Source organism: Lepidochelys kempii, chromosome 2, assembly GCF_965140285.1.
Source record: "Lepidochelys kempii isolate rLepKem1 chromosome 2, rLepKem1.hap1, whole genome shotgun sequence".
Classification (NCBI taxonomy): domain Eukaryota; kingdom Metazoa; phylum Chordata; order Testudines; family Cheloniidae; genus Lepidochelys; species Lepidochelys kempii.
The window spans coordinates 114,559,089-114,578,285 of NC_136381.1; the positions used below are offsets into that span (position 1 = coordinate 114,559,089).

The 19,197-nt window shown below is 44.9% G+C and overlaps 1 protein-coding gene across 2 annotated transcripts in view; it reads left to right on the forward strand.

The window, feature by feature from the left end:
• Window positions 1-19,197, forward strand: part of ELOVL2 (ELOVL fatty acid elongase 2) — a 55,708-nt gene that overhangs the window by 12,393 nt on the left and 24,118 nt on the right. For both annotated transcript variants that reach the window (XM_073332061.2, XM_078851622.1), the window contains 2 exons: window positions 17,517-17,594; window positions 18,967-19,138. In XM_073332061.2, coding sequence (XP_073188162.1) covers window positions 17,517-17,594; window positions 18,967-19,138 — 250 coding nt within the window. The remainder of the gene's footprint in view (window positions 1-17,516; window positions 17,595-18,966; window positions 19,139-19,197) is intronic.

The window sequence follows — 19,197 nt, forward strand, 5'->3', positions numbered from 1 at the left end:
GTCTGTATTCACAAAAAGAAGAGGAGGACTTGTGGCACCTTAGAGACTAACCAATTTATTTGAGCATAAGCTTTCGTGAGCTACAGCTCACTTCATCGGATGCATAAAGTGGAAAATGCAGTGAGGATGTTTTATACACACAGATCATGAAAAACGGGTGTTTATCATACACATTGTAAGGAGAGTGATTGCTTTAGATAAGCTAAAGAGTGGGGTGGGGGGAAAGAAAACCTTTTGAAGTGATAAACACCCATTTTTTCATGATCTGTGTGTATAAAACATCCCCACTGCATTTTCCACTTTATGCATCCGATGAAGTGAGCTGTAGCTCACAAAAGCTTATGCTCAAATAAATTGGTTAGTCTCTAAGGTGCCACAAGTACTCCTTTTCTTTTATTAGTAATGAGAGGCCATCCCTTCCCCACAGCAGGTGACCAAAGCAGCTTTCACGGACTCTAGAGTGGTCTGAGGAAAGGGAAATGGAGGTCCCATTGTCACAAAAAGGAAAATTCCAGTATGCATTACATGACTGCAATTCTTTGTGCGAGGACCCAATCTTGCAAGCTGCTGAGCACTACTGACTGAAGTGGGAGTTGATGGTACTTGGAACTTTAGAAGAAGATCAGAGCCTTATGGAAGAGTCCTATATAATTTAAGAGATAAAATTAATGGGGCTGTACAAAAGTTATTGACAGTCCTATAGAACTTGGAGGAAGCTAATATCCAATAGGGGTCTGATTGTCAGAAGTGCTGAGCAGCTACAGCTGCTATTGTCTTTAATTGAAGTTGTGAGTATTTGACGGTTTTAACCCCCAAGAATCCTATAAAATTCTATAGCAAAGGTCTAGATGTCTTTATTAAGTTCTACAGGATGGTTTAAAAAAACCCTATGAAAAGTTGCCCTTTTCCATTAAATGATACAGGACAGATTAACACATAGGTGGGGAGTAGTGAAGTGGGTAATAACACCTGGCCAAGAGAGATCTGTATCTCAATTGTGCCTGAGTCCAGCGCTCACATAAACTGAAAGCTTACTAGGTGTGCTAAGCATAGCTGCTGCTAATTTCTCATTTAATTAATGCAGAAAGGCCTTATTCAGTCTTGTAAGAGGAGAAGCAGCAGGAAAGGGAAGAGGGAACCTGGAGAAAGCCAATCGAGCAGTCTTTTGTAATTTGGAAAAAAAATCAAAATTCTGCATTTAAAATCATTTCCCATAGTGAGTGAAAGGTCACTGAGGACACAGCACAAAACAACGACATGCGAATGTTTCTATCGGGATGAGAACCCTGCATGGTTACGGTTCCTTTCTCAGGGGCTGTTCTTTCTTGAGCTGAGTCAGGAGATCTCAGAGGCTGACTTTGCTGTTTTCAGTAGCCGTTGTTCTAGCCGAACATGCCGTCCTTATTTCTCTCTCTCTCGCAGTTCCATGTGAAATAAATTAAATGGGTTGTGTCTTTTCTACTGACCTTTTGAGCTCCATATTTTAGGTAGAGCATGATATTTACCCCTTTCCTCAATAAGGCAATGCTCAGATTTACAGACCAGCTCTTATTGATTTCAGTGGGAATTATATCAGGTATCCAAGGACAGATTTGATATTAAATCAAATACAATTAGCTTTTCAAATGCAGAATTGCTATTACTTTACCAGTACCAGAGAGTTGCATGTAAGATCTGCTACTCTGAATAGCTCCTATAACCATGAAGATGTAAACATTCATATAAGCACTTTACATCTTCAAGGTTACTTGCAAACATCAGCTAACTAATCCTCATTCCACCCCCCGTTTTAGTTAAGGCAATATTAACCCATTTTAAATGGGGGGAAACTGAGGTACAGCAAGGTTATGTGACTTGTCAAGGCCAGACAGTCAGTGAGTGACAGTGCTGGGATTAGAACTCAGGAATCCGTGTCCCCCAGTCCGAGGCTGATCCACAATGTTGCCTCCCTAGACAGTTTACAGCTCTCCTGACAATAGAGTATTTGAGGTCTTCAGGACACATGAGCAGCAATCTTTAAGTCCTGACTGCACTGCTTCTCAGCTGCCTATGTAAAACCTTGGATTATAGTGTGATTCTTTGAGACTCGTCTAAAAATAGGCAACCTACATAGACACACTTCCATGGATAGCATAGGGTAAATTTTCATCTAGACATGCAGGGATTTTATTACACAAGTCTGCAGGTGTTGTACAAGTAAATTTTGCACCCACAAAGCATATCCAAGACCATAAAATACATTTTTTGTTCATGATTTACTTAATCACAAAAGAGGGATTAAAGGTCTTTTCCCTGTTTATCTACTGAAGAGGCTTATTAGTAAAATGTAAGCTTCCCTCCATGCCCCACCAGCAGGTCTCAACCTCATCCTGATGATGCTATGTCTCAGGGTTGGAAGGTAGTTCAGTCTCCATGCGCAGTCAGTCTCAAGCCCCTGTATACAGGCACTGCTCACAAGAGTGTTGATTAATGTTGAACAATACATATCTCATTTTGAACTATTTTTCCTGTAGTTTTTGATCAGCTGATGGCTACACCATCTGAGCTCTCTCTTTGTTCAGGAACCACACAAAAAAAAAAAGTTTTTTTTTTAAAATGTATTCACAACCAATATGAGAAACTACTGTTCAGAAGACAAGAAAAACAGATATTTCCTCACCAAAGAGCCAGCATGTGCCAGCTGTCACTTTCCTACCTTATAGTATGTCTGCATACAGTGTGGCTATAGTATGGATAGGCATACTCCTGCTAGCTTTAATCTAGCTAGCATGGTAACATGATGCAGCACCACAAGCTTTAGCCCTGGCTAGCAACCTAAGTATGAACCTCCTGGAGACCCTGTGTACTCCTACTGAGATAATTCAGACCTTACCTGCTAGATCCAATTGTATAGTGTGACAGGGTCGGGCCAGATGGCTATAGGAGAGTAACAGAAGGCAGATCTATTAGCCCCAGGCTAAGTAGGTCCCTTTTCCTTGGGTAAGGTAACAGGGAAGGTTCCATGCTGCAGGAACCTTCTGGAGACCATTAAGACAGGCTGATTAGAACACCTGCAGCCAATCAAGAAGCTGCTAGAATCAATTAAGGAAGACTAATCAGGGCACCTGGGTTTTAAAAAGGAGCTCACTTCCGTTTGTGGTGTGCATGTGAGGAGCTGGGAGCAAGAGGCACTAGGAGCTGAGAGTGAGAATGCGGACTGTTGGAGGACTGAGGAGTACAAGCGTTATCAGACACCAGGAGGAAGGTCCTATGGTGAGGATAAGGAAGGTGTTGGGAGGAGGCCATGGGGAAGTAGCCCAGGGAGTTGTAGCTGTCGTATATCTGTTCCAGGAGGCACGCTAGACAGCTGCATTCCACAGGGCCCTGGGCTCGAACCTGGAGTAGAGGGCAGGCCCGGGTTCCCCCCAAATCCTCCCAACTCCTGGTCAGACACAGGAGGAGTCGACCTGGACTGTGAATTCAGAAAAACGGCCAAGCTGAGGGCTGCCGTGAAGCTCCAAGGCGAGCAAATCCACCAATAAGCGCAAGACCCACCAAGGTAGAGCAGGAACTTTGTCACAACTGGTGTCGGAAGTGGGATCTGGTGTCCACAGCACGGTGGAAGAAGGAGGGTGTTTGGAAGGGGGGGAAAAGAAAAAAAGGGAAGAGCGTCTATTTTTATTTTTTTTCACCACAATGGAGGAGGTACTGCAGGCACTGATACAAGCCACAGCTGCCCAGCAGGAGGCTACTCGTGTCCAGGCAGCCGCCCAACAGGAGGCAGTGCGGCTGCAGCAAGAGACAAATTGCCTGCTGATGGACCAGGCTGCTCAAGACCGGGCTATGTTGCGGGAACTGGTAAACCAGGTAAAGGCCCTTACAGAGCTGAACCACGGCCATGATGGGACGCAGATCATGCGGGCCAGCAATTGGCTGCAGAAAATGATGCAGGAGGATGATGTAGAGGCATACCTCCTGGCCTTTGAGAGGACAGCCCTGCGGGAGGCTTGGCCCCGAGAACAGTGGTCTGGCATCCTCGCTCTATTCCTGTTTGGGGAGGCCCAAAAGGCCTGCTATGATTTGCCTGAAGAGGCTGCGGCATACTACCCCCAGCTGAAAGCAGAGATCCTGGCCAGATCTGGGGTAACGACCACAGTGCGGGCCCAGTGATATCATGAGTGGAGGTACCAGGAAAACAAAACCTCACCGTCCCAATTATAAGACCTCATCCATCTCGCACGAAAGTGGTTACGAACTGAATCCCAGAGTCCAGAGGAAATACTAGAGGTTCTGGTCATCGACCGGTACATGAGGACTACCGCCAGACCTTCGTGCCTGGGTAAGCCAGAACGAACCCTCCACTTACGACGAGATTGTCGCGCTGGTAGAAAGGCAAAGGACAGTGAGGGAGCTGACCCGACCAGTTAAGGAAGAAGCACCCTGAGTTAAACTAGCAGCACCAAGCCCTAGAGCTCGGGTGACTGGGCCACCAGGAGAGCCCAGGTGGAAAGAGAGAGGGGCTGAAGGCCCACCAGTAGCCACAAAGAGTCGGAGCACTGAGGGGGAAGAGGATCGTGATGTTAGACTACCCAAACCAAGAGACCGGGGAATGCCTAGAGCTCCATACAGGTGTTACGCCTGCAGGGAGTGGGGACACATAGCTGCACAGTGTCCCAATGCAGAGGAGCCTATGCAGTGTAACCTGGGGAACTGGGCAGACCCATGCTCCCTAATCCACCTTGTGGGGGTCTCACTAACCCCACATATGTACACTAGACCAGTGAAGCTAAATGGGATGGAGACCACAGCACTAGTTGATTCGAGGAGTGCTATCACGCTTGTCTTGGGGAAGCTCATGAAGCGTAGTCAGCTGCTGTGGGCTAAGCGTACGGGGATAACATGCATCCATGGGACAGTTGGTTATTACCCCACCATCTCAGTAAAAATCGAGATTCAGGGGAACACTACTGAGGTAGCAGCAGGTGTAGTCCCTAAACTCCCATACCCGGTGCTCATAGGGAGGGACTTCCCAGGATTTGGAGACTTACTCCCGGTAGGGGAATTGGAGAAAGGGGGAAGCCCTGAAAGTAGTGAGGCATCCACAGTAGACTGTCAACCCCAAACCTTCTCTGAACTATCCCCAAATTTGTTCTTCACTCCCAGACAGCGTAGAAAGACGAAAAGGGAAAGAAGGGCCGCTAAGGCCTTGGGAACCCGAATACTTGCCCAAAGCCAGAGGGTTGCTCTCGTAGGTAGGTGGACCCGAGCAGCTGAAAAAGAGGCCACCCAGGAGGGAGAAGCACCCGAGTCGGACCCACACCCTAATGCCTCCGAACCAGTAGAGGCAACAGAGACTGGCCCCCTAGATCTTGGGCAGATTAGCCCCAGGAGAGGAAATTTTGGACGGGACTAGGCAGAAGACCCCAAGGTACGACAACATTAGGAAGGAGGTGACCAAAATAGATGGGGTCCCCGTGGAAGGGAAAACCCAGAGACCAGGACCCTACTTCATAATGAAGAAGAATCTCTTATACCGGGTTGCACCAGTACAGGGGCAGAAGGTACAGCAGATCCTAGTACCTCAAAAACACCACAATGCTGTACTAAGTCTGGCCCGTAGTAATCTTTTTGGGGGGCATTTGGGGGTAGAGAAGACCCTGGCACAGGTTCTGTGACGATTCTTCTGGCCTGGAGTACCTGAAGAAATGCAGAGGTACTATGCGTCCTGCCCGGAGTGTCAGCTGCACAGTCCCCGTCCTCACTTGAGGGCACCTTTAGTACCCCTTCCCATCATAGAGGTCCCCTTCGAGCAAATAGCCATGGATCTAGTGGGACCCCTGGAGAAGACAGCCCAGGGCCACCAATATATACCTGTCATTCTGGATTATGCTACTCGCTACCCAAAAGCCGTCATCCTGCGGAACACGGCCTCTAAAATAATAGCTAAAGAGTTGGTGGGGATCTTTGCCCGAGTGGGGCTACCAAAGGAAATATTAACAGACCAAGGTACCCCATTTATGTTGAAGCTAATAAGGACCTGCTCCACACGCTGCTCCATATACATACCCTGAGAACTTCAGTCTATCATCCGGAGACCGATGGGCTGGCAGAAAGTTTTAATCGAACCCTCAAGGCAAGGATAAGGAAAGTGGTAAGTCGAGACGAGAAGGATTGGGACACCCTACTACCCTACCTTATGTCTGCAATCCGGGAGGTACCTCAGGCCTCAACTGGGTTTTTCCCCTTTGAATTATTATACGGACGCCATGCCTGTGGCATACTAGATATTGCAAAAGAAATCTGGGAAGAGGAACCCAATGAGGGGAGAAATATAATTGACCATGTGTTGCAGATGCGAGAACAGATAGCTCGGGTCACCCCTATTGTACGGGAACATTTGGAAAAGGCGCAGGAGGCCCAGCGAACCCATTACCATCGCCAGGCAAAAGTCTGACAGTTCCAACCAGGGGATCGGGTGATGGTGTTGGTACCCACGGCAGAAAGCAAGCTTTTGGCCCAATGGCAGGGGCCCTATGAGGTGGTTGAACCCGTGGGGGAAGTAACCTACAAGGTGCGGCAGCCAGGACGCCAGAAACAAGAACAAATTTATCACATTAACCTCTTAAAGCCTTGGCACCAACGAGAGGTGTGTGTAGCCCAAGAGACCCCGATCCAGGGAAATAATATGTAGGAGCAGATCAGGATATCCACTGATCTGACACCAAACCAGAAGAAGGAGGTAACTGAGATGATCAACCGATACCAGGACGTGTTTTCAACCAAACCACTGAAGCATATCACCACGTTATCACAGACCCTGGGGCAAAGGTAACTTTAAGGCCCTATTGGGTCCCAGCAGCAAAAAGGGAGGAGATCAAAGCAGAGGTAAAAAGGATGTGGGAGCTGGGAGTCATCAAAGAGTCCCACAGTCAGTGGTCAAGCCTGATTGTGTTGGTGCCCAAACCCGATGGCACCACTAGGTTTTGTAATGGCTTTCGCCGGCTGAATGAGAGATCCAAATTTGATGCATACCCCATATCGATGGGTTAGTTGACCGCCTGGGCAATGCCCGATTTTTGACCACCCTTGATTTAACAAAAGGGATACTGGCAGATTCCCCTTGCCAAAGATGCTGTCATAAATATAAAGGGAAGGGTAAACCCCTTTGAAATCCCTCCTGGCCAGGGGAAAGCTCCTCTCACCTGTAAAGGGTTAAGAAGCTAAAGGTAACCTCGCTGGCACCTGACCAAAATGACCAATGAGGAGACAAGATACTTTCAAAAGCTGGGAGGAGGGAGAGAAACAAAGGGTCTGTGTGTCTGTCTATATTCTGTCTTTGCCGGGGATAGACCAGGAATGGAGTCTTAGAACTTTTAGTAAGTAATCTAGCTAGGTACGTGTTAGATTATGATTTCTTTAAATGGCTGAGAAAAGAACTGTGCTGAATAGAATAACTATTTCTGTCTGTGTATCTTTTTTGTAACTTAAGCTTTTGCCTAGAGGGGTTCTCTATGTTTTGAATCTAATTACCCTGTAAGGTATCTACCATCCTGATTTTACAAGGGGATTTCTTTATTTCTATTTACTTCTATTTTTATTAAAAGTCTTTTTCTAAGAAAACTGAATGCTTTTTCATTGTTCTCAGATCCAAGGGTTTGGGTCTGTGGTCACCTATGCAAATTGGTGAGGCTTTTTATCCAACATTTCCCAGGAAAGGGGGGGTGCAAGTGTTGGGAGGATTGTTCATTGTTCTTAAGATCCAAGGGTCTGGGTCTGTAGTCACCTAGGCAAATTGGTGAGGCTTTTTACCAAACCTTGTCCAGGAAGTGGGGTGCAAGGTTTTGGGAAGTATTTTGGGGGGGAAGGACGCGTCCAAACAGCTCTTCCCCAGTAACCAGTATTAGTTTGGTGGTGGTAGCGGCCAATCCAAGGACAAAGAGTGGAATATTTTGTACCTTGGGGAAGTTTTGACCTAAGCTGGTAAAGATAAGCTTAGGAGGTTTTTCATGCAGGTCCCCACATCTGTACCCTAGAGTTCAGAGTGGGGGAGGAACCTTGACAGATGCAAAAGAAAAGATGGCATTCTCTACACCAGAGGGTCTGTTTCAATACACTGTTCTTCCTTTTGGACTGCATGGGGCACCTGTCACCTTCCAGCGTCTTATGGACAAGCTCCTTCGGCCCCATACCAGTTATGCAGCGGCATACCTGGATGATATGATTATTCACACCCCCGACTGGGAAACCCACTTAGGAAAGGTGGAAGCGGTTCTGGACATGCTAAGACAGGCTGGCCTCACAGCCAACCCAGCCAAGTGTGCTATAGGGCTAGTCGAGGCTAAATACCTTGGCTACATTGTAGGAAGGGGCATGGTCAAGCCCCAACTAAATAAACTAGAGGCTATCCAAAATTGGCCTTGGCCAAATCAGAAAAAGCAAGTCTGGGCATTCCTGGGTGTGGTGGGGTACTACCGATGATTTATTCCCCATTTTGCTACCAGAGCAAGTCCCCTGACAGACCTGAAAAAAGCCCAGGGTCCAGACATAGTGAAGTGGACAGATGCCACAGAGAAAGCATTCATGGATCTACAGACAGCCCTCTGCAGTAACCCCGTGCTTATAGCCCCAGACTTCAACAAAGAATTCATTTTACAAACAGATGCAACTGAAGTAGGATTGGGAGTGGTCCTATCGCAGATGGTTGGAGATGAAGAACACCCAGTCCTCTACCTCAGCAGGAAACTCCTCCAGAGAGAGCAGAAGTATGCCGTGGTTGAAAGAGATCGTCTAGCTGTGAAATGGGCCATGGAAACACTATGTTATTACCTTCCGGGACGACAGTTTACCCTTGTGACCGACCATGCACCCCTCCTGTGGATGCAGCGAAATAAAGAGAAGAACGCAAGAGTGACCAGCTGGTTCCTGTCCCTACAACCTTTCCAATTCACCATACAACACTGGGCTGGAAGCCACCATGGCAATGCAGATGGCTTGTCACGAGTACACTGCCCGATGTCCCAAGTTGCCCAACCCCGTAGTGTTGAGCCGAGCGGGGGTATATGTGACAGGGTTGGGCCAGATGGGTATAGGAGAGTAACAATATATTAGCCCCAGGCTAAGTAGGTCCTTTTCCTTGGGTAAGGTAACAGGGAAGGTTCCATGCTGCAGGAACCTTCTGGAGACAATTAAGACAGGCTGATTAGAACACCTGCAGCAAATCAAGAAGCTGCTAGAATCAATTAAGGAAGGCTAATCAGGGCACCTGGGTTTTAAAAAGGAGCTCACTTCCATTTGTGGTGTGCGTGTGAGGAGCTGGGAGCAAGAGGCACTAGGAGCTGAGAGTGAGAGCGAGAGCGCGGACTGTTGGAGGACTGAGGAGTACAAGCATTATCAGACAACAGGAGGAAGGTCCTATGGTGAGGATAAAGAAGGTGTTGGGAGGAGGCCATGGGGAAGTAGCCCAGGGAGTTGTAGCTGTCGTATATCTGTTCCAGGAGGCACGCTAGACAGCTGCATTCCACAGGGCCCTGGGCTCAAACCTGGAGTAGAGGGCAGGCCCGGGTTCCCCCCAAATCCTCCCAACTCCTGGTCAGACACAGGAGGAGTCGACCTGGACTGTGAATTCAGAAAAACGGCCAAGCTGAGGGCTGCCGTGAAGCTCCAAGGCGAGTAAATCCACCAATAAGCTCAAGACCCACCAAGGTAGAGCAGGAACTTTGTCACAATAGACAGCACTCTTCTGTGACTGCTTAATCCAGACCTGGAATTAGAGACAGCGTGGTGACACCAGCTAGCTCAGCCTGGGGGAGCTAGCACTCCAGGGAAAGTGACAGTGTCCTCTTGCCTCAATGAAGAATGACAGTTATATTCATTAGAGTCCTGACTCTCCTCACACGCAGGATCCCATCATTTGGATCAAACTAGCTGGCAGCAGCACTTCCTGTTGATAACTGACATGAGCTGCTGCTTTGGGCAGGGAGGGTTTCTTGTCTCCCTGCTTCTTTATTTTCTTCTTCTTCTCTTTCCTTTGTTCTATCTGCTTCTCTTCCCCTTCCCCATCACCTTTTGCTTTCTTTTCTCACCCCCTTCTTCCCAGACTCCCTTCCCTTTTCTCCTCCACTTTTTGTTTCTTCCTATCCCTCTCCTGCTCAACCTTTTTTCTCTCTATCCCTGTTCACTTTCCCCAGTACTCTTCCCCCCCCATGGGTTTCCTAATGGCTTTTTTAAAAAAGTCAAATATATATATAAATATGCATAATGTTCCTTTTCAGAGGAAGCTGAATGGTGCTAAAGTCATCTTAAATTAAACTAATTGAGATGTCCTTTTGTCCCCAGTGTAAATGCCAAATCCAACATCTGTCCTAGCTCATAATCACAGCTGAGAACATGCTGCAGGAGCCCGGGCTTTTAGAGGGGCTGTAGCAAGGAAAACAAGAAAACTTGTGCTGGAGATGGAATCTGGAGTCAGTAGTCAATGGGGAATCCATCTGATGGGAGGCCCAGTAATTATTGTGCTTGGATGTAATGCCTCTCTCCTCTCCTTATGTTCTGGGCCAGGGGAAGCAACCTGTCTTTAAACCATGATTTGAGAACTTCAGTAGCTCAGACATAGGTGAGAGGTTTATCGCAGGATTCTGTGGCCTGGATTGTGCAGGAGGTCAGACTAGATGATCATAATGGTCCCTTCTGACCTTAATATCTATGAATCTATGGCTGTTGGACATGTGCTTACGAAGCCACACATGGGAGGCTTGCAAGGTGTTCCACTTCTTACTTTCACAGCTAAAAGCAACTGTTTCGGTCCAGAAATCCAGTGTTAAAGTCCATATAAAAATCACAAGTATTGTAGTTCAGTAATTAACATGTGATTCTCTCTCTTCTAATCTAGTATTAGAGGATAATGCACGAGAAAGTTGTGATTATGTGGCTGTAATCCCATCAAGGGGGATCCGATGATGTATTAAATTCCAGTAGTTACTTTGTTGCTTATTCTAGCATTCAGCCAGTGGAGAAATTTCAGCATCAGTCTCCAGCATGGCTTGACCTGCCTCAACAGTGAGCCTGTACTGACAGACCTAACTTCAAACTGTAACAACACAATTACTCTTTTTAAACAGGCAGGAGTAATATTAATGTGTGGCCTCAGCTACACAGGAAGGAAAGGATTAGATCTAGTGGTGGAGTGAGGACACCTGGTCTGCTGCTGACTCACTTTGTAACATTGGGCACATCACATAGGAGGATACCGAGGCACATAAGATAAGTCAAATAAATATAACCCTGGGTGGGAGGGTTAATTGAACCCCCAACTCTGCGTGGGCAGCTGCAGATTCAGCCCACATCCCCCTCACCCACCATACAAACTTTTAAAATATCCAGAAAGGATCCATTAGGTACTCCCCAAAAGGAGTCCCAGTCTTAAAAACTATGTCACAAAGCAGAATGACAGTCCATAGCTGAGGAGGCTTCTTGTCCATTCCCTGAAGGAGACAAGATGGCAGGCAGGCAACCTAAAAGCAGAATGAAGAGATCATCACTGCTACCAAAGCTAAAATGACAAAGTTTTTAACAGAGATTAAGGCACTCACAACCAATTTTCACTCCAAGCTGCTGGCTATTAAAAAAGGCTGACCTAGGTGACATGGACAGTGCAGCTGAAATTGGACTTGGGGATGGGAAGATTGCTTGGTGATGCTATGTTGAAACTTTAGGCCAGAACCAAACAGCTGGAGAGACAAGAGCATATGATATGATCTAGAACAGGGGTTCTCAACCTTTCCAGACTACTGTGCCCCTTTCAGGAGTCTGATTTGTTTTGCATACCAAGTTTCACGTCACTTAAAAACTACTTGCTTACAAAATCAGACAAAAATACAAAAAAGTGTCACAGCACACTATTACTGAAATATTGCTTCCTTTCTCATTTTGTCTGTATGACATTTTAGTTTGTACTGACTTTGCTAGTGCCTTTTATGTAGCCTGCTGTAACACTAGGCAAATATCAAGATGAGTTAATGTAGCCCCGGAAGGCCTCTACATACCCCCTGGGGTACACATACCCCTGGTTGAGAACCACTAATCTAGAAAACTGATAATATGGTGAATTCTGCAAGAAGGAACAGTAAGAGCAAATAAAAGCCCCTGAGAACATGAAGAATGACAATCTTACTGCATAGTGCAGAATATTAGAGGGGTTTTGAATCTGAGCCCAGTAAGAAATAGGGCCCTCTTTCCCTTTGCCCTCTAGGAACTGTGGGGATTCACAGTATCAATGCCAAAAGTTCAAAAATCATGAGTTAGGTCCCAAACAATCATGAGGGTTTTTTTAAAATTAACTCTTGGGTTCTTTGTCTTTCCCTAGTGGTTTCTGAGCCACTAGAGTCACATTTGCAAGATTTTCTCTACCATCAACAAGGCTAGAAATTTACTTTTACTTTTTTTTTATTTGACAAAAGCTGAGACTGTCACATTCTCACTTGTCTCCAGGAGGCGGGGATTTAAGTAAACCTCAAATAATGCAAGATTCATGATAAAGTCACAAGAGTTGGCTACATAGGCATTACCAAAGTGGCATAATTCTAACAAAAAGATCTGCTGATGAAAAAACTGCCCAGAGTCTGAATAGAGCAACTGGGAGAAGCAGAAGAAGAACTAAGTGGGGAAAGAATGTAAGCAGCAGTAGGAGCTTTCTTCCTTTTGCAGCTTTATCTTCGGGCCAAATCTTGCAACTGGATCCTGGTTGGCCACCCTCTGACTCTAGTTGCAAGATCCCACTATTTTAGGAGCTGGGGGAGGGAGAGGCAGAGAAAAACTACTATTATGAGCAATAGCAATGCTTCCTTCCTTCTTGTTTTCATTAGCAATATTAGTGGTTGAAGCTTTTAGCAAAGCTGGTTGCATTTATTTGACCCAGCCGAAGACATTCCTCACTGGAACTCCTAATGTCACCGTCAGTAAAGCGATATCCTATTCAAAATGCTTTGCTCAAATGAGATCCTATTACTCCAGTTCTGTATCTGTTGCCAGTCAATGGCAAGATGACAAACTGAGGTTCTTCCAGCATGTCTGAAATGACAAGGTAATGACTAATCAGCTGATCTAAGAAAGCTTGTTAGTAAGACTTTCTTGCCTATACAAAAAACGGAAGTACCCATTCAGGCTCCTATGCTCCCCTCTGCTTTGCAGAGAAAGGCAAAGCTATGGGAAACTGTTAGGAAGGGCATTGAGAGAGGCTGGACAGAAAGGCAACTAGGCACTAGCATCCCTCCCGCACCAAGTAATTGCCTCTGCCAAATGCCACAGGGGAGCTCAGCTCTGCATGGTCAAAGTGATGCATAGCAGGGGGGATGATTGGTGAGTTAGGGAACCTCCGTTCAGTGCAGTAAATGCTCTGTTCAGAGGACTCTAATTTACTATCCATTTTGTATTGCAACTCCCCCTGTACTGTTTAGCACAAAATCCAGGAGGGGGTGGGATCAGGAAGGTGGTGGAAAGCCAGCCAGTAGCAGCATGCCAGGGCAGAGTGCTGTGATGGGAGAGAGGAACGCTGCAGTAGAGGGTGGGTCAAAGGTCTTCTACTGGTATTAGTTTTCCCACAGATCGTGGCCCAATCACAGCTGTGCTGAAAATGCCCCTGCTTTTTCTATGGTGCCGCCAGCCCCTCCACTTTAAGGGGGAAATGCAAAGCCACAGGTTGACTAAACTTGTTGAGACCTGGGGGTCTTCTTCCACCCTCTCTTCCACAGGAGAGGAAGTGAGTACACGCAGGCCAGAGAACACAAATCCTGGAGGTTCATGGTAGAATGCAAGAAATGGGAACTGAAGCTCTTTGGCAGAGCATGTTGTGTGACCTCAGCTGCACCAGGCATTTGCAAAGAGTTCTCCAGATGAATATTCTAGGCAATGGTCCCATTCTGCCAGTTTTAGTGACCTGTAGCACACATTGTAAACAAAACCAGTGGTATTTGGACTGTTCTAAAGGAGGGGGGGGAAATCTTCTCTCCCGCCGCCGCCCCCCCCCCTTTTTTTAAACACAATACTGACCTGGAAAAGTATTTAATTATTGTCACTTCATAAATCCACTTCTCTAACACCCATCCTTGCAGCACCGCAGATGCTCTAAGGCTTGTTTTGGCTGTAGGCACCTGACATTTTAAAATTAAAGGGACAGCATGAGACTTCTTTTCATATGTATTTATAAAAAAATATGTCCTATTCTATTTGCCAGTGCTTTAGATATATTAAAACTGAAATAATTCTAATTTAATTTTCACCATTAATGGCACTGGTTTACATTTGAACTTCACTCAGTTTGAACAACGCAACTGGATTAGTTCCCCTCTCTGAGTTTCACAGCCAAAGCATAAGGTGGCACTGCCTGGGTTGCAAACTCTGCTGGAGGCTTTAGTTAACTCAAAAAGGTGTTGGTGGAGCAGGGGACACTCTGGTTTCATTGACAAGTCATTAAGATATTTCAATAATTTTTTTAATAATTTTAGAAAGCGATTCTCTCTCTTTAAAATAAAATATCCTAAAAGTGTGAACTAAGACAGCTGAGAGTATCCTTAAGAGATTTAAAAGTTCAGTTTGCCTGAACCAAAGCAGTAGAGAGTGCTTTTCTCTTTTTCAGGTGAAAAGATGAGCTTGCTTGTGGCTAAGCCAAGGACCAGAAGTCAATCAATTTGAGTTCCATTCCATGCTCTGCCACAGACTTCCCTCTGACCATAGACAAGTCATTTGTGGACAGATTTTCAGAGGTGAAATCAATGGGACCTGCAGGGACTCAGGATAATGAAATGTGACCTCATAACTGTGACCACAGACACAGCGGACAATGAGGATGAAACCTGTGGCTTAAGGAGGACAAGCCGCGATCACTTGAGTTAAAGCAGAAATGCTTTAATTGGGGAAAAAGTAGCAAGCTGCTTAGCTGTTGGGTCCTGCGACTAAAGAAAGACATTTCCATCTATCCTAAGCCAATGTCTTTCGTTGCCACCTCTGAAAATCAAGGAACTAATCTCCCTTTTGGTCTATTTCATCATCTGCCTTCCGGAGCTGTTGTGAACTTAGATTCTCAGATAGAAGGTGAATGTAGTGTAAGGTCTAAGGTTTGTTTTCTTCAATTAGGCATTTTTACAGTTCTGTACTGGAAATAACAGTACCTTGTAGAAGAACTTGGGGCTCCACCTATTCTGCTTCAGGGATAAACTGTAGCATACAGAACACTGGCCTGCAGAGCCAAGAAATGTAAATGAAGGGTTTGCCAGAGAATGAAGACATCTCTTTTTCCCCTTATGTTTTCCAGTATTTTTTTAACCCCCTGTAAGGTACACAGAACGAGCCACTTGCGTTTCTCATGCATAAATGGGCGCGTTATGATGAAACAAACAGTTTAAAAGGACATTTTCACAAACTAACAACTCTTTACAGAAGGATGTTAAGTGACCCATTCTCACTCTCCACACAAAGATCTGTTCTGACTGAACATCATGGAACAGTACAGCTAAAAGGTTGAGATATCTTGTTTCTTTGCATATTGATTGAAGAGGACATTAAGTCACAGTTGCTTGAATGTCCAATGGGAATAGCAATGATTTCATCCACAGACAACCTTTGGGTTGCAGATAGAATAGCTATTTAAACTTCAATGGCAAACTAATTTGTAAACTATGAAACCACTGTAGGTTTGCTGCACAGTATATGTATTTCTGTTTAATAAGTATGATACACTTGTATGTATACACACTGTAGGAAACATTGTCTTAAGCCTTCTGTGGTGGGGAAAAGAGAGACTGGCAATCATTGAGTAGAGGGTTTCTCATGGGGCATGTCAAGGTCAGGTGTGGCAGCAAAAGTCAATACAGTACTCAGCAGTTCTTGTCATTGCACTACCTACTAGAGTACAGGAACGGTGGTTCCTGAACAGCACCTAAAGCTGATCAAAGGCAGAGATGACCTTCAGTAAATGGCAACATGCATCAAGACGCAGACTTTACCTCAGCTCGCTCTTCAGAAAGAAGAAAAACAATCCTTTAGGAGACAAGCTACTGTTTTTTTCTCATCCTTCCTCCCCTCCTCCAAATACATATATAAATAAAACCAGAGATGCTTTTCCAAGGGCCAGATTTTGTAGACTGTGTCACAAGTCAGGGCAACCACACCGGTATCCCCCCTCTGCAGTACAGTAAGGACACCCTTTCTAGGTTTCTGGCTCCTCAGCCATCACCTCTCTTGGATTCAGACCCAAGACTCTCTCTCCACTGAGCAAGGTTTTTCCAGACTGCATAGTTCCTTGCCAACACTGCGAGTTCCCCAGAAAGCCAAACCACCTAAACAGGTTTGTGTGTTTGCACTTTGCTTTCTCCTCAGAGGCTATAAACAGCACAGTTGCCCACAGTTATAAATTACCACACAAGTACATTTATTCTTAAGATGAAAGTTTTACAGAGCAAACATAGTAAGAATAGAAGACGCTACATGCATGCTAATAAGCTTAACAGAGATCACCCCAGTAAATCTAACAAGGGCTCTGGTCAGTGACAGTCCTTCTAATCCTTCCACAAGAATTGGACCCCCTCCTTTTGACAGGTGGTTCTGACCATTTTCTGGAACAGAAAGAAGGCCTTAAATCAGTTTAAATTCAGGCTATTTATCCCAAAGTCCTTTGTTTGATAGTCTCCGGAGAATCCAGTTTGAACCAGTACATGCAAGCCTCTACAGGTGGCTGTACCTCCCTGGAGGTGTTACAGCCTGAGTGGATTTGTCTAGTCACCCCCATTGGTCTTTGATTCTGGAAGAGCTGTGCTTACTTTCCCCTGCGTGGACTTCCAGAGACCCACAAAATAATCACAGCGATACCCTTTGCATTGCTGAATTTGTTTTGTAGCGTTGCATGGTGTTAACCCATCACGTATTCATGTGACACTTTAATGCAGCATCAGGATACTCCTATGGAATTACTTTAAGACTCTTTGCCACTTCATTAGTACAATATGTACTCTCGTCTCCTGGGAGATTATATATGTAAATAAATGATATGGGAAAACATATATTCTCTCCTTCCTTCCCCAGCCCAAATACACTTTCAGTTTATTTGGAGGAACAGGGAAAGATATTGGCTGCACCAATAATCTGTTTAGCACTTCTCCTGCTGCCCTGCGTGTGTCAGATAGAACAGGTCTACTCAAAACGTAGGATCTCTACAAAAGATGCACATGACTTCCTAAAGAGCTGCAGGTTGAGCAGCACTGTTAGAAATGACAGCCTATCTATGATAGGTTTGAAGTTTCAAGTCCAACAAAATGAGAGAGGCCGGGTTTGTTGCATTGTGTATTTCCATCACCACCTTCTAACCTTTTAATTCCAGAACAGAACCCTATTCTGATATATGGAAATAGACTATTTTAATAGCATCTGTTCGTGGGATGAATCGGCAGTGGCCCAAATTCTGTGCCATTTCCACTGCAATGCTGAGCAGAAGCACAGAGGAATATGAATGAATACTTTTGTTGAGTGATTTTCTGTCTGTTTTGTTCCAGCTTATTCTCTCCAGTTGGGAAGGAGGCTATAACTTACAGTGTCAGAACCTTGCCAGCGCAGGAGAAGCTGATATCCGGGTGAGGCAGAAACAGCAACTCAGTAACGAAAAGATGTTGTGGTCTATTTCTCTATAGGCTTAGGTGCTATTCCCTTGCATCACTGGCCTATTTAGATTTTAGGCTTTAGGATTTTTTTAAAACAATTTTATTTCTGTTTGTTACACAGTGGGATATGTATGTGCTGATCCAGGTTGGATGTGTCCTCATTCCCCTCTATAGGGTAGAGAACAATGTGAGAAGTATATTTTTGGTCTGGAAAGGCTTTTACAAAAGTTTATTTCCAACATTTCTGGCTCATCTGGCGTTGCATCATTAATTATCAGAACAGATGCCAATACAAAATGGAAATGTTTTCTATGGAAAACATAAATCCTTTAATTAAAAACCTATGGTGAAATTGTCCAAGCAAATTTGGGTTCTTATGGGTCCAAACCAGTGCCTGAACCAACCTGAACTCCGGGAATGCTTGGATCCAGATTTTGCATCTTCGGTTCATCTCTAGCCTTGACTCTTATTACACACCTTAAAATTCAAAGTTTTGTCCTTCTACTGTTCCAAATTCTCCATGAACTCTCTCACCTGATATAATTAATCACTCTTCCTTTTCACCCCAACACTCACTCCATTCCTCCATTTTGGCCCCCTTTCTCCTTCTCTAGGACTTTCCACATTTTGGCTTGCAAGGGTCACTCAGACACATTTTCCCACCTATGTGATGTTTTTCCTGTTCCTCACTGGGAGATACTACTGCTATAAAATTTTTTTGCTCCCCCTTGTTTTATAGACTCTGTGAATCTCACTGCCATACCCTGCTTTAAGGGTCCTGTGAAACTAAAATATTATTAATTGGCATACCTCCCTATGGAGGATCTGCTCCATTGTGTCCAGGGGGCTTTAATAATGGATTATGCTGACTGCCTACTTTAATTACTCTTTTGAGAACTTGTATATTACAACACATTTAAAATAGTCATTTTTTTTTCAGATCATGTTTGAAAAGTATTCCAATAGCAACAGTCCCCAAGTATCCCACTAGTTCATTGTGCTTCACATTCTTCCCACTCCAGTATCTGCCTGTAAAGCCCCCTAGAAAAAGGCTATTGTAACTTTTTGATACAGATGAAGAGCAATTAGAAAGCCTTACTGTGGAAGTTTAGATCAGAAGGTATTTTTAACTGACATCTGTTCAGAAAAATCTTTATTACATGCAAAACAGATTAGAGGTCTAAGTGTACTTAGGGAACAAGAAACTTTTGGCCAAATCCTGCCATCTTTCATCAATGGGAAAATGACTTCAGTGGGAATTTTGTGAGAGCAAGGACTGATTAAGGGTTGCAGAATTTAGCCCTTTACGGACAGACCTTTATTTCTCTTTCTCTTGCTCATACAGGTGGCCAAGGTGTTGTGGTGGTATTATTTTTCCAAAGTAATTGAATTCATGGACACTATTTTCTTTGTACTGAGGAAGAAAAACAGTCAAATTACTTTCCTTCATGTATATCATCATGCCACTATGTTTAACATCTGGTGGTGTGTTCTGAACTGGATCCCTTGTGGACAAAGTAAGTGGTTCTGTCATTTTCTCATCAGTATGTTAAGGGGGTAGATGTAGGGAATTTGC